Consider the following 15,858-nt stretch of genomic DNA (forward strand, 5'->3'; position numbering starts at 1 on the left):
CTTTAAGAAAAATGCCGGTGTATAATGAACTTGGCAGACTCCTCTGTTTTGCTTTTGTCTTGCATCAAATTAAAACGCTGGGGTCTTTAAAATAACAGTGTGTTGTGTGCTTTGTTTTAGAGGTGGACCTTCATACAAAATGCGTGGTGGATGTAGAAAAAGACCAAGTCATTCTTTACCCCAGCAACACGAACCTGTCCAAAGGAGATGCCAGGTAAGTGATCTCTGTGTGCCTACATGACACGGGCCCTGGTGAACTGCCAGGCTGCATCACTTTACAATGCAGATGCTTCAGTGGGCGCCTTACTCTTTATCATTCAGAACATGTCCATTCACATGTTGGTGTTTTTGATGCTGTGGGGTTTTCAGAATCCATCTACTCTATGCTATAGTTTGTCCATGGCTTCTTGAAATAATTTGACAATGAAGTGTCCCACCAAATGTTAATCCGCCAAATATAGATGTGTTCCAAGATGAGATAAAAGACTTTATTAAAAAGTCAGAGTGTTTTGGGGTTCAGAGAAAGCTCCCTTGAATTTAGAGGAAGTAAATGCTGTACTGATTATAAAGTATGTGGTTGTTTGTTGAAGTGCTGAGTGCTTGAGCAGTTTGCTGCTATGCCTTCCATGGAGAATGGATAATTGTAAGGTTCCATTGCTACCCTTCCAGTTTTCCTTTTTTCCCCCACAGTTCCTTAAGGATTAATGGTACTATATGTAAATCCACTTTATATAGGTTGTACTTGTGTTAAGGGTATACAAGAAAAATATTCAAAGGCCTGTAAAAGTGTGCCCCATGCTCGGGGTAGCATATACAAATGCATTAATTTAAAGTCCAATTGGACTCTGTTAATTTTAGTAGGGCTTGTTTACACTTGCTTTAAAATCTGCCATTGAATGCGCCTTTTTAAAGCACCTCTCAACAAATATAATGGTTACCCTACAGTCCTGTTCACACTGTTGTGTTTGCTATGCTAAAATTACATTGCTTTCTTGGTACTTCAAAGCATCTCCAAAGCCTCCATAGAAGTCTTTACCAGCAGCATTTGAGACTTGGCTTTGTTTTTCTTTGGGGGTATGAGATATCCCAAGTCATCAGTAGTCGCTTCTGGTTCATGTGTATATATTTTGGGAGGGTCTGGGTGCAAAATGGAGCAGCAGGAAGGTGAGCATGGTGATGGCAAACCACAGCTGCTGGAGGAGATGTCTAGCCGTCCAACCCCAAGCTGACATCACTTCCGCCATATACCCACCCAACTTCTCCTCCAGCCCTGTGAGCACCTCCAGTGGCTGTGGTTTTCTATCATCGGCAGAATGGGGACATTGGATTTGACTAGATATTTTTGAGTTGTTATAACATTTAAATAATCTGCCTATTGCTGCACTACTTGGCACTTTGCTTTCTTTACTGGGCACACACACACGCACGCGCGCGTGGTCGGAGAAACCACATGCTATTTGGACAGGAATTCCACTGCATTCCTGTTCAAATCGCATGCAATTCTTTGCAGTGCGATTTGCACCCATTCATTTTGGATGAACGCAAGTCGCATTGCATAGTATCGATACTCGGTTTCAGCGAGTACTTGACAGAAAGTATCGGTACTCACTGAAAAAAAAAAAAACTGGTATCGGTGCAACCCTAATATTTATTACTGTATATGCAGTCTGATGCCATCACCGCAATTATATATTAAAGCGTTTATTTGGACTTTAATCTCATGTGTTGGTAATCATAAAAAGGTTAAACGAGGCTCCACTGTGCATTTTGATTTATTAAAGTGGTGCATTCAGGGTAATACAACAGTGTTTGCACATAGCCAACCCCAAGGCATGTATACCTGGCCGGCCATGCTCCCACATTTCCACCCTGCAATGTTGGAGCCCTCAGAAGCTCCACTCCATTACTGAATAAGGAGGAGCACGTGACTAAAGCGTGATGGTGCTAAGGCCTGAGTGGCCACGTGATATCGCTCTACAAACCCTCCACGAGGTCTCCTGCAGCCACCTTATTGAGATCCTCAGACACCTGGAGGATCTAGACAAAAGTGTGATGGTGCTCAGGCCTGAGTGGTCAATCACGAGGCCTGAACACTGTCGCATAGGAGGTGCCATGAGGTTCTCGCTCTGACACCAGTTGACAACAGAGTTCAGACAGGCGGGGGTTTCTGCAGCAATGAGGGTGCATGGCTGAGTAGGTATTCATGGCCGGGAAAGGGGGGGGGGGAGCCTTATACAGCCAGGCACTTTGTTCTGAGAATGAAGACCTTAAAGTGAAACCATGACTTTGTCTTTCAGGGCATACTTTTTGTTTTCTTTTTTTTTTTTTTTTTGTAAAGACATCAATTTTAATGTAGTCCAACCTGTGAAAGGTTAATGAAGCCTTCCTAATGCCTGTTGACAGATGACAGGAATGTGCATTTACAGTGATGGTGCATTGACAAATCGAATCACACTGTTGTATTTTGATTTTTGATTCTATTTTAAGTGATTTTACATTGTACAGAGACACATTTTTGAATACGGTGTTATGTATACTCATGAGTAGGTCCTTTTTTTACAAAAGGCCTTCACTTATAAATAAAAGATTGTCTGTCGGAGAAGAGTTTATGCTCTGTTAATACTGGCACATCCCTTTTTAATGGTCTATTAGAATTATAAATCTCATGCAGATGAGTCTGAGGTTCTGACATAGTTCTGTGATTATTTGACCATTCTACGGATCATTAGAAGAGCCTTGGACCCTTTCACTATTTGGTTTAGTGCTCCTGTTGTATTCTTATGCTTTGATTCAGATTTTTGGTAGCCATTGAAGGGCAGTCTTTCTTCATGTGAACAGACTCGCCAGAACCAGCAAGCTTGCTGAATGGTTTTGTTTTTTACTCATTCCTTTAAACCAGGGGACTCCAAATTTTCTAAGCAAAGGGCTGGTTTACCGCCCTTTAGACTTTGGGGGGAGCCAGACTGTGGCCAGTGGGGTTAGAAAATGCCCCAGTGTCAGTGGGAGTAAACCACGCCTCAGGCTTGGTGGTCAATAGAGTAAAGAAAATTATATTGTACCTGTGGTCAGTAAGAGGAGGAATAGAGCCCCATTATTGGTATTAGTGGGAGGAGGAGTGCCCTATTGGTGTCAGTGAAATAAATAATGCCCTATTGTTGGTGTCAGTGGAAGGAATAGCTCCCCATCATTAGTGTCAATGGGAAGACCAGTGCCTTATCGTTTGTGTCCATGTAAGCGATAGTGCCCATTGTTGCTGTCAGTGGGAGGAATAGTGACTAATTTTTGGTGTCTGTGTTGGGAATTATGCCCTACTATTGGGTGGCAGTGGAAGGAATAGTTGCCCCATCATTGGTATCAGTGGAAGGAGTAGTGCCATATCATTGGTGTCAGCGGGAGGAATAGTGTCCCATCATTGGTATTAGTGGGAGGAGGAGTGCCCTATTGGTGCCAGTGGAATAAATAGTGCTCTATTGTTGGTGACAGTGGAAGGAATAGTGTCCCACCATTGGAGCCAATGGGAAGACTAGGGCCTTATCGTTTGTGTCCACGTAAGCAATAGTGCCCCATTATTGGTGTCAGCGGGAGCAATAGTGCCCCACTATTGGTGTCAGTGGGAGCAATAGTGCCCCCACCATTGGTGTCAGCGGGAGCAATCGTGCCTTGCATCAGTGGAAGGACTAGTGCCCCAGAGGTCTGATAAAGGCAAGCGAAGGGAAGCCCTGGGATCCCAACTGCCTTGAGATCATTCACAGGCTCCTCCCGTGTAGTTCTGTGCTGATCCCTCACTTTTCTCATGACCTACCTTACCCCATGAGGCAAAATCTTGCATGGAGCTCCAGACCGAGGGCGATTGATGGTTATTTTGTATTTCTTAAATTTGCGAATAATCGCTTCAACAGTTGTCTCCTTCTCACCAAGCTTCTTGCTGATGGTCTTGTAGCCCATTCCAGCCTTGTGCTTGTCTACAATCTTCTCCCTGACGTCCTTTGACAGCTCTTTGGTCTTGTCCATGATTTTGAGGTTTGAATAGAAAAAATTCTGTGGACAGGTGTCTTTTATACACATAATGAGTTGTCATTAGGAGCACCTTCATAAATTGACAGGGCTAATCTTTGTACCACATGAGCACAGTCTGTGGGAGCCAAAATTATTGTTGGTTGGTAGGGGATCAAATACTTTTTTACTCTTTTTTTTTACTTTTTTACTTTTTTACATTTAAAATACACCTATGATCAAAATAATAGACCCTTTATTTCTTTGTAAGTGGGCAGACTTACAAAATCTGCAGGGCATCAAATAATAATTTTCCCCACTGTATATGGTGAGACTGTAGGCCAGTGGTTCCGTACCTCGGCCCTCAAGTACCCCCAAAAGGTCATGTTTCAGTATTTCCTTCAACTTGCACATTCACCTTACATCATTGTCAATGGCATGATATTTATGACAAAGATTTTACTTAAGGGAAATTCCCAAAACATGGCCTACTTGGAGGTACTTGAGGACTGAGGATGGGAACCAATGCTGTAGGTTATTTTGGATTTTAGGCTGTCAGTTTATATACTCTGGGTATTTCCTACATTCACCTTTGGTTGTGATGAAGATGAAAAAGTCTAGAAATAAAGTGACACACTGTAATAATCAAGTCCAGATAGATGTTTATTCCAAAGACAAATAAGCAGAAGCCAGCATGTTTTGAGGGCTAAGCCTTCTTCATCAGGAAACCATGTATGTAGATTCAAAGATCGATTTTAAGTAGTTGGGTGTTTTACTAGTGGTTAAAATTGCACAACCATCAGCATTTGGTTCAAGCAGAAAGGTCAGACTCACCTGCTGCATTTTGAGATTCAAGTTGGCATTACTAAAGAAATAATCCTGAAATATTCTTGGAATGCTGGTCATATGATACGCCATGTCCACAGTCTTTTCTCCAGCTCTGGCTGCACACCCTGCCAAGAGGCAATGGAAGGTCTGCTTATCAAATTAGCAATTACCGAGTCCTACGCAATTATTCTCTGTTGCCCCAGCTTGGGGGTAATGTTGCTCTCTGGTGTAGATAGGTACAAAAAAGAAATGTTGCCTACCCATTGGAAAAAATGCTTACTTTAGTGATTGTCAGGAAGTTTCACATTGATACTCATACTTTCTTTGTTATCACTCGGCAGAGCTCAGCTACACATGTCCACATGTAATTGAGAAAAAAAAAACATTCGGTAAATCCCTGGAATACATGCATACTTCCCCATGCTTTATCTCTTTAAAAGCACTGCAGTACTACAAGAGAACTGTGAACATGCCAGGTATTATATATAAACTCCTAACTTTCTGTTTGGGGTGACAACATGGCGCCTCTGGTGCACTGAACTCCCATCCACGTTGCTGGGTTACAGAACCCCACCTATCCCCCGACCCCCTATGTCCCTCTGAACCCATACAAGGAAATTAAGGGTGCCACTTCAGGCACCAGAAGGTCCTCATCTGATACCAACCACTGGGAGTGGTCCATAGAAATCAATAAGGAAAGAGAAAAATTCAAGGACCACACATCACACAAAACCCTTGTATGAAAAGTAGAAGCAGCCTGAACCTAGACTCCACCCAAGCCACACGCCAGATGCATTTCCCACATCCGTGGGACTTCGTCATGGAGCGTGGTAAAACTTGTCGATATGGACTAGACGGGGTCTAGGCTAAGGCTGCTTCTACTCTTTTTGTACAAGGGTTTTGCGTGCTGTGCAGCCCTTGGAATTTTCTTTCTTTCCTCTCTGTCTCTCTCCACATACATACATTGATATATTTTTTTTACCAGCCAAACAATTCTGATGCCTTTTCCACCAAAGTCATGCCCCACACACTGTGTGTGGGGAAAAGGTCATTGGGAGATGTAGTTTTTGGGGGCATGTGTACATCTCCAAGCAACTTTCACTAGATAGGTACCACATCTGTCAAATGTCAGGTTTTAGAAGAAGGAGTCTTTCAGAGAAAGCACATGTGAGTGAATTGCTTTGCTTTCTAATAAAGGGGGTGGCATTGTTGAGTCTGTCCGTAAATCAGCTGGGGTCTAGTGAACAATGCAGAGGGGTTTACTTGGAACACCTATAACTTATAGGCTATAAGCCTTTGGTATGACAGCAGGATGGAATCCTTTGCGCCGTGTTCTTTGTCTCTCCCGTCACTTGAAGCTTTAAACAAGATGATGAAGGTGAGGGGAATTTACTGCTGGCAGCACTTTAATGATCTTTGACTGAAGTTTAGCCAGGCTATGGATGAGATCTGGGGACTTGGCCCAAGTCACACTGCCCCCCCCCTTATGCAGCCAACATTGGTTCTTTCAGAAGCCAGATTCTAGCTGGACATCTGTTATGGAGCTGAAATTCCCAGGCTGACCTCATGCATCAATGGTACGAGCGTGCCGAGACCAGACTGGGGCTGGTGAGCCTCCTCGCAATAAAAAAAAACCCCTAGAAGACCATAGAACCTAAAGAATCTGTTGCCTTCTTTGTATCCTTTATATGTAGACATATTTTTTCCATGGCAGGTGTGTTATATTGATGACTATTAAATGTTTTACAGGTTAGGATTGTAATGAAAATCACATTTATATTGTTTTGTCACTATTTTGGATTTTTTTTTTTATATTTGTACTGATGTATGGGCTATAATTTGGAGTCTTCTTTTTGTTTTTGTCTGTAGTTGTAACTTCTAGCTGCCATCTATGGCGTGGTTTTATAGTATTTATAGGCATTGTTTTCAACCACAGGCCCTGGCTAGGAGATTTGTGGTGAGACTTGCAGAATCTGCAGAGTACAAACAGAATCAGCAAAGCACATGTAATGAGAAATGATCTATATACTGAAATAGAGGCTTTTAATACATTAGTAATACATCAAGGTTGTTCTATTTAAAGTGATTACATTTAAAAAAAAAATGCCAATAATGTTATTCTTACTGTACCTACTCTGTGCCATGGTTTTGCACAGGGCAGCCCTGATTTCCCCTTCCGGTACACCTGGCTCTTCCTGCCTTCCGAGTACCCCCCCCCCAGAAAGCCGCTTGCTAAAGGGGTACTAGTCATGCAGGATCGCTCCAGAGCCCCGCTGCCTGCGTCCTTTTGCCCCGCCCCCTTGTCATAGGATTTGATTGACAGCAGCAGTAGCCAATGGATCGAGATTGGGCTCAGGTAAGTATAAGGTTGGGCTGGGGGAGATCCTGGGCACTAAAGGTTTTTTACCTTAATGCAGAAAATGCAATGAGGTAAAAAAAAAAAAAAATTAAAGAATTTAGAACCACTTTAATGTGGATCTGAACTCAAAAAGTGGAAGTGTCTGCTATCTTATAGGGAATGTCTAGAAATGTTGATTGTCCTAAGCAGTACCTTTTATTGATATACCCTTTTGTCTTGCATTCCTCCTGAAAAATAGCCCCATAGTTGCCTGTGCCTTGAGCCTCATAGCTGTCGGTCTGCAGGGTATGGCCATCTGAGGGTGTACTCGCACTGGCCCCGGCATGGTTCACTCCATTGGTCCGGTTCATTTGTGTCATGTGAGCGCTCCAAACTGCCCAGGAACGGTTACGTACAATCATGCCAGGGACCACTTGGAAGAGTTCTTCCGAGCATGGTTCATTTGTGGTCCGGTCCAGTTTGCTTCAGTATGAATTCAAATTGTGTCCCAGCACAGAACTCTCCATAGATCATGGAGCAGCACAGAAGCAGCAACCATTGTGATTCGGTTAGTGGAGGTGATAATGTAAGTGTCCCTGGAAACACTTGCTTACAGCCCAGTGTAAGTGCAGGCTCCTGGGACAGTGGGAACGGGGGACATTCAAATTCAGACATGGTTCAGTTCAACCGTGCCAGTGTGAGTGCATGCTAAAGGCAATGGTTCTAACCTCAGTTCTCAAGTACCCCCTGCAGCCCATATTTTGGGAGTTTCTCGCTGATGAAACCAATTTTTTGCTGATCTTGAACACCAAGCCATTGATGTTGATTTAAAGCACCTGTAAAAGGGAAGGTGAAAATATGACCTGTTGGTGGAATCACTGATCTATGGCACTGCTGCCTCTGACAACATCACCGGATTTGACATGAGATTTGATGACACTTCTGTGTTGATCACTGTTCTCCTTGCTGAAGAGGAAGCTGTACCTGGGGACCTGCAGTGCACAGATCTCCCTGCTTTTCTGCATCATCTATTTTGTGGATCTGCGCTTCCTCTGCCCCTCCTGCTGCTTCTTTTTCATCACCCCAGTTGTCTTCAGATCACAAGTCATCAGGTGGGCAGCCCTGCCTCTACCAAGATGGCCACATCCACACAGAGGGAGTGCAGAACAAAGCATGGTAAGTCCATAATGGGACTAGTTTTGGGCAGAACTTCTTGAGTTCAGTTCCATTTTAAACCTGATCTCGCTTGTTTAGCTAACAGACATTAAAAGGACAATACCTCCACTTTTTTTTTGTCAATTTATTATTTATGAAGACTCATTGCATTGTACAATGCTATATGAATATCTTGGTAAACATGGACATGGTATGCATATTAGTCGAACAAGGACATAACAATTTTAAAGGATGATACAGATAGCATTGTTCTCTACAATTCCATTTGTCCTGGGTCTTGTGCATTAAATTGGTTATAGATGATGATGTTGGCCAAAGAAGTAATTCCCCCATCCACACATTTGATGTGAATGCGGGGAATCCTCCCCCCTGCATTATTCTATTCTGACAATGGGACTTCACTGCTACCAGAATACACTGAATCGGTGCTCTTTCGAGCAGGAATGGCCATAATTGGATTGAAATTTGTCCAGTCCCTGCTGAAAATTTTGATCCATCTATGGCCAGCATTAGTCAGTATTCTAAAGTCTGGACTTTAGATATGAGAAAGAGGAACGGCGTGTGCATTAATGAGGTAGAGTTGGGGATACTGTAACTCTGAGATGTATTTTCTAATTAGAGGAAAAGGGAAGTGGAGGCTGGAAGTGCTGGATAAGTAATGTATGAGATTGGTAATAGAAGGGGGGGTAGAGGAAGGGTGGGGTCATGGAAAGAGGTACACTTGGGTGAGGGAATACAATTGAGGGACACATCAAGGATTGTGTTGGTGATGGGATGAGCCAGAGAAATCCTACAGAGGTTAAGGGGAGGAGGAGAGCATCCATTGGGGTAATAGTTCCCCTTTAAAGAGGAGCCCTGTGGTTCCAGGTGTTGATGGACAAAACATAGGATGTCTTGGTCCCCTTAGTAGTTCTTCCAGATTTCCATCGTCCTAGTCTTGCCATTGTATTTAGAGTCATTGGTGCCCCAGCTAAATCATCCTTGTTTCGAAATCGGCTACCTGGTAGTCTGTGCTAGGGGTTTGTCCAGCCTTGGGTCTGTATATGACATTTTGTCTGAAGTATCCTCATGAAACCTTGATTCTCAGTGACACTCAGAACAGTAAATAAACCAAGTATGGAAAACATATGCAAGACTCGGGCTAATTGTAATACAAACAGATGGAGCGTACAGCCCTATGCGCTTCCACGCTGCCTACTGCCAACAGACTGGCAAGTGACCTACATTAAGGTGGCAGCTGCCCTCCTTTTGTCTCACTGTATCTTCTTTCTGCATTCCTGCCACCGAAAATAACCACACAGGCCTTGATCTCTGAGAAAATGTAAATTGTGCCCTTCATGCATGTGCAGTAGGGTTTTGTGGCAATTTAAAAACGTTTTTTTTTTTTTTTTTTTTTTTCTTCTTCGTGAAAATACACGCCTGGCGGATGCAAAATATTTTAGTATAAAGTAAACCCATTGAACCGAGCATAAGATGGAAAAAATACATAAACATGGGTTATCTTTAGTGAAAACTACCAAAACATCAGTAGATGACAAACTAAAGGCCCACCATAGCAAAAAATATTGTATCCTAGTAACTGTATGAGGTTATTATCTCTAATGATGGTATTCAGTAAATGTATTTATTTATTTTCTTTGCCCTTCTTTTTTCATCCACATATACATGCAAATCAAGCTGTCCAGCAAAATTTCTATCTGGGACAAACCGCATAAAATTGCAAGGGGTGCTTACAACAGTCACCTTTGATTTTTATATGGTTTAAATCTTTCTTCCACATTAAGAAAAAAAAAAAAAGTTGCAGTAAGGCCTCAGTTTACATGGGCAGGCGGAGCGGTAACAGATGGTTGAGCCGCGGTTTGAACATCTAGCCCCAACATTGCCTGTGTTGGCAATGTAAATTCGTACACAACTTCTACGACTGCAGCACAGCAAAATGTATACTACAGGTCACGTTTTTAGCAGGCAGTACCACCACCAAATGTGACCCATTCAAATCATTGTGGCAAGCCGCATCTGTGTGTTGTACTTGGTGCAAAGCGGTATGGTGGGCTTTCATTGCTTAACCCAGGTGGTAAGGAGGCAGCATGTCCCCTCGAGCCACCTTCATATGCCAGAAGGGTGGCAATGACTGCTGCACATATGAACGAGTCCTAACCGTCCAAAGCAGGGGTCTCCAGTTTTTCTAAACAAAGGGCCAGTTTACTGTCCTTAAGAGCCCATTCACACAGGGGCAACTTTGGATCCGACTTCAAGTCGCCCCAAGTCGCCCCTAGTCGCCTCAAGTCGCGCTACATGAAAAAATCAATGTAAATGAATGGATCTGTCTTAATGCACACTACTGCAGTCGCTCCGACTTCAGAAAAGGTTCCTGTACTACTTCAATCCGACTTGAAGGCAACTTGTACCCATTGATTTCAATGGAAGTTGCCTCCAAGTCTGATCACTGTTCATACTGAGGCAACTTTACAGGAAGCAGAAAGGAAACAGAAAGTAATTTCCTCCACTAAACAGCCAGCCCCCTCCTTCTCACACACAGCTGATGAGCTCTGATTGGCCACTTGTAAAGTTCCCTGTCCTGGAGGCGACTTCAAGTTGTGTTGTAAGTTGCCCCAAGTCGTGCTGTGATTCATACTCAAGTCGTGTCCAAGTTGCCTCCCAAAGTCGCGCTGGAAGTCGTGCTGCCCCTGTGTGAATGGGCTCTCAGGCTTTAGGGGGGCTGGACTGTTCTCACTGAACATAGAAAGTCGTCCTGGTAAACCAAGTAAACAATGATCCATCTTGGTTTTAGTGGATGGAATGGTGCCCCAAGGACTAGCTAAGGGCATGCAAAGGGCCACATCTGACCTGCAAGCCACTGTTTGGAGACCACTGGTCTAAAAAGACAGTTGGGCTTTCGTTTGTCCATTAAAACTAATTTTAGGAGACACTGTTCCAAGTTCCCTTAGGCAAGAACAAGCATTTCACCCTTGCCATGTGAGGGGGAACCCCACTGCAAGGGCAATTTTGAAATATCTCTGGAGTTCAGCTTTAAGAGCTGTGCTGTTTACTAGACAAATGCAGATAAATTCTTGCTGCTCCATCTTATGAGTTATAATCCACCATGATCTGAACAGCCTTCTCACTAAGGTTATTGACTTTGAGGTTAATTGAACATATGTCCCTCCAGAACGATTTAGCTCATTTTTACATAGTGTGCCTGCCAATAACATGAATACATGTGTGACATGTGGGGAGAGAGTGAGTTTATAACTTGGTTGTGTGACACTATTAAATATCTACATTCGTGTGGCTAATGGTTGACAGTTATATCACATGACGTTTGGAGAATTCTGTTCTGGAATGCCAAAAGCCTAAAGTACACAAGATTATTTTTTGTTTTGTAGTTTGAGATTAGCCTTTTGTTTTAATGTCTGCTGATTTGCTGCATTTTAATTTCAGTCTACTGAGATAAGGTTTTTTGGTAGCAAGGGGTTAATCCCGATACTGAACGATTGATGATCTCTGGTGTGGTTCAAGCTACAGCTATAGAGGCGGTTTTGGATTGTGCGCTCAACTGGTTTTTCAAACATTTTACAATTTTTCTAAAATTTCAACATGACAGGTGCAAATACTGGAGGCTCTGGCAGACCTAATTTTTTTTTTGTACTTTCTGATTGGTAAGGTTGGGGTGGAGAAATTATTCTGGAATCCAGCCAGCAGGATTTCTTTTAGGAGCCAGCTGCATTGATTAACTTGGGAAAACCTCAAAAATTAGGCACCAGGTGTACTTTTTTTTGTTTTGTTTTGTTTTGTTAAATAATTTTTTCCAAATTGTACAAAAAAAATAAAGAGAAAAGAACAGGAGATATAAATAAAAAAAAATAAAAATTCCAAAGCAATATACCATCAGTATTGTATTAGAAATCAATGTGGAGGAAGAAATTGGTGGCTGCACACCGGAGTAACAAAAGTCCCTTTTTATTTCTCTTCAATAAAACAAAAGATATAACCCCACAGGATGATAACAAGTGCATCAGGTAGATGCGTTTCAGACAGTTATATTGTGCTTATTCATCGAAGAATAAGCACAGTGTAACTGTGAAACGTGTCTACCCCGATGCATTTATAACCCCACAGGATGGTAACATCTTTTGTTTTATTTAAGAGAAAGAAAGGGACTTTTGTTGCTTCAGTGTTCAGCCACCAATTTCTTCCTCCACATCATGCTCCCCGTGTCCTTTCCCCATCTCACCCGGAGCGGTGTTTCTCCTGTTCCTATTAGAAATCAATGCAGTATAAGGTTGCATAGGTGATACAATTAAGAACAGTTGAACAATACTGCAGACTTAATGAAGATAACAAATGGGGTGATCATAAATGTGAGAAAAGTCCTGGACACCCACACTCAAAAATGATAATCACCTTTATTAAAAAAAACAACAAAAATACATGCCACAGCAAGAAGTACAGGAAAGCTGACGCGTTTTACACTATAGTTAGTGCGTAATCATAGCTATGTTTTATCAAATATAATAAAGGCGATTATCATTTTTGAGGGTGGCTGTCCAGGATTTTTCTCACATTTATCGCTACTAGCATTGCCGGCACCTGAGGGTTCCAGTCTGGAGGAGAGGTTGCTGGTTGACCTCCTAGAACGGTGATTTTTCTTTTTCCCTTACTTCTGAAATGGGGTGATCAGTTCCAAGGCTACAGCAAGAAGCCAGGAATGAGGTCATCCCATAGTAAAGCATACCGTAGTAAGACGAAACTCAAGAAAAAAACCCCAAAAGGAGTATTCTACCCAATAAAGCGTAAAATCGTTACAGCACAGTATCATGGTATATAGGAGAGCTAAAATATTACAAAAATGGCGATAAATAGACAAAGTCGATGGGCCAAACACATCCTAGAAAGGGAGAAGGAAAGAGAGGCCACATGGTATGCAAAAGCTTAAGGTGATTAAGGAGCTTAAAGGGTCACATATTCGTCCCATGTATCCCGAACTCCATTAAATTTAGCTAGGGGATTACGCAATCTAGCCGTAAGATATTCCATGGATCTAATTTCTCTAACCCATTGCAGAAGGGTAAAAAATGTTGGGGGATGTCTGTTTCTATCGAGCACCGATTAAGCATCTAGCCTCTGTACGTATGTGTGTCATCAATTTTTTTAAAGGATTTCCCAAGTTCCCACACTGGAAGGCCCAAAAGATAACGTTAACGGGTCTAAGTGGATAGGTATCTCAGCCACCTTAGAGAGAAATGAATTAAACTCCTACCAAAAGGGTATAATTTTTGGACACATCCAGAAAATATGAGATTCCCACCACCGATTCGCACCTCCAGCATCTGTTGGAGAAGGAGGGAAAGATATTTATGTAAGAGTTCAGGAGTATAATACCACTGAAACAAAATCTTATAAGCATTTTCCTTATAAGCTGTGCACATGGAGCTTTTATGGGCTTGCGACCAGAGCAGCCGCCAGATCTCCAAGGAGAGTTCATGACCCAACATTGCTTCCCATTTCAACATATAAGAACATTTGGGGAATGGTTCCACTCTAATAGTAGCCAGGACCCAATATATATCAGAGATCATGGCCTTTCTAGATGGGCCTTCTGCGCAAATTCTCTCAAATGAAGTCGGGCGAGCAAAGACAAGATGTTTGGTGAGAGACTGTGCATAGTGTCGAATTTGCAAATAACTGTAGAATGATGAATTGGGGAGATCATGTTTATTCTGAAGGTCAGAAAACGGCAACAGCCGAAGTGAACAGCGGTCTACTATATCCTAAAATGAATTAGTTTTCCTGGGAAGCACCATAGATGTAGTCAGGCTGTCCGGAATATTAGGATTTCAAAGGAAAGAGGTTATCATGGATTTCTTAGAGGTAAGGTAAAATTTATTTCTGGCAAATAACCAAACAGACCTAGTGAATTGTATTGGTACAAGCAGTGTAGCGTCCATGTCTGAGAAATCTGAACCCCATAAAAAAGAGTTTGGATGTATAGGGGCCACCCATAATTTTTCCAGCTCCAGCCATGTAGTCCACGAGGCCAAGTGCAGTAGGCTGCATAATAATAGAGTGTAAAGTCAGGTACCTCCATATCTCCCCTGAGATCTAAGCGTACATAACAACTTCCTATATAGTCTGTCTCTTATTATTCCAAATAACACCAAGTAATGCCGTTTGGAGTTTAAAATCTGCAGCAGGAACCCGAAATGGGAGGGTCTTAAATATAAAAGTTTTGGAATGATCATCATTTTCCCTGTGGCTATAGGAACTATAAAAGAAGAAATAGGATGAATTGTCCAAGAACGCAACGGGTTCACAATGTCCCTATACAATGGGGGAAAGTTTGTGCTTATACAGAGATGAGTAGGTGGGTGTAATGTGTACCCCTAGGTATCTACGTTTTTCCAGCTATAGTTAAATGTGGCCTGGAGCTGTGCCAAACCTGATTGGGACACCTGTACTTTTTTAGGAGACTTGGCTACCCGTTTTTTGGGATTTGTCCAGCTCTGCATAAAGGGACCAGTAGCTATGGGGAGAAGCATGTCAAAGGTCAATTTTGTGAACTGAAGTTTGTATGATTGAGGGTTCCAAGTTTTGGGTGTTCCAAAGCAATCTAGAAGTTCTGTTTACCTATGTGAAGACTCCTCTTGGTTGCACGGTTTTCAGTCCTGTTGGTGGTAAACCATAGTTGTAAGTTTTTCCCTCAAGGACCTAACTGGCAATGGATGGACTTCTTGAGTATTTAGCATTAGCACTAAAGTGGTGTATATATTGCTGTGTTTTCCTCTCAAAGACCCAACTGACAATGGATGGACTTTTCGAGTATTTAGATGATGCACTAAAGTGGTGTATGCACTGCTATGTTTTCCTCAAGAATCCAACTGGCAATGGATGGTCTTTTCTATTAATTAGTGTATGCACTAAAGTGGTGAATGCGCTGCCATGTTTTTTCCTCAAGAACCCAACTGGCAGTGGATGGACTTTTCAAGTATTTAGTTTACAAAATGTTCTCAGTACTTCACTGAGTGGTTTTGAATTTCATTAAGACACCCCTAAACATGGTATGGCTCACAAAAAGAGCTGGAAAAGGATACTTTAAAAAAAAAAAAAAAAAAAAAAAAAAAAAAGCTTACCAAATGGCTCCTATATCCGTGAAACAACTAGATTGTTCCAGTAGGTAAAACTAAGGGCATTTATAGGTTTAAAGCGAACCTTCAGTAATTTTTTCAACTTTCCATCTTTTAAATCTTCTGCCCTTGTTGCTTTAACTTTGGATAGTAAAACATTTTTTTTTTTTTCTGCAAGTAAATACCTTATACAGCCCACTTCCTGTTTCTTGTCTGGTCATTAGCCTAGGGTGGCTTATGACATTATGCACAGCTCTCTCTCACTCTTGTGAGAGTTTGCCAGGAAGGGGGGAGGGATGAGTCATAAGTGGGCCAATGAGAGCTGCAGAGCTGGAGGTGTGCCTCTGTGTGTCTGTAAATCCAGGAAGTGAACAGGCCTCAGCTTCAGCTGCCCACAGT

The 15,858-nt window shown here is 42.3% G+C and overlaps 1 protein-coding gene across 2 annotated transcripts in view; it reads left to right on the forward strand.

The window, feature by feature from the left end:
* Nucleotides 1-15,858, forward strand: part of KIF13B (kinesin family member 13B) — a 367,935-nt gene that overhangs the window by 70,314 nt on the left and 281,763 nt on the right. For both annotated transcript variants that reach the window (XM_073624835.1, XM_073624836.1), the window contains exon 2: nucleotides 121-214. In XM_073624835.1, the coding sequence (XP_073480936.1) occupies nucleotides 121-214 (94 nt within the window). The remainder of the gene's footprint in view (nucleotides 1-120; nucleotides 215-15,858) is intronic.

The sequence above is a fragment of the Aquarana catesbeiana genome, linkage group LG04, assembly GCF_042186555.1.
Source record: "Aquarana catesbeiana isolate 2022-GZ linkage group LG04, ASM4218655v1, whole genome shotgun sequence".
In the NCBI taxonomy this organism is placed as follows: Eukaryota; Metazoa; Chordata; class Amphibia; order Anura; family Ranidae; genus Aquarana; species Aquarana catesbeiana.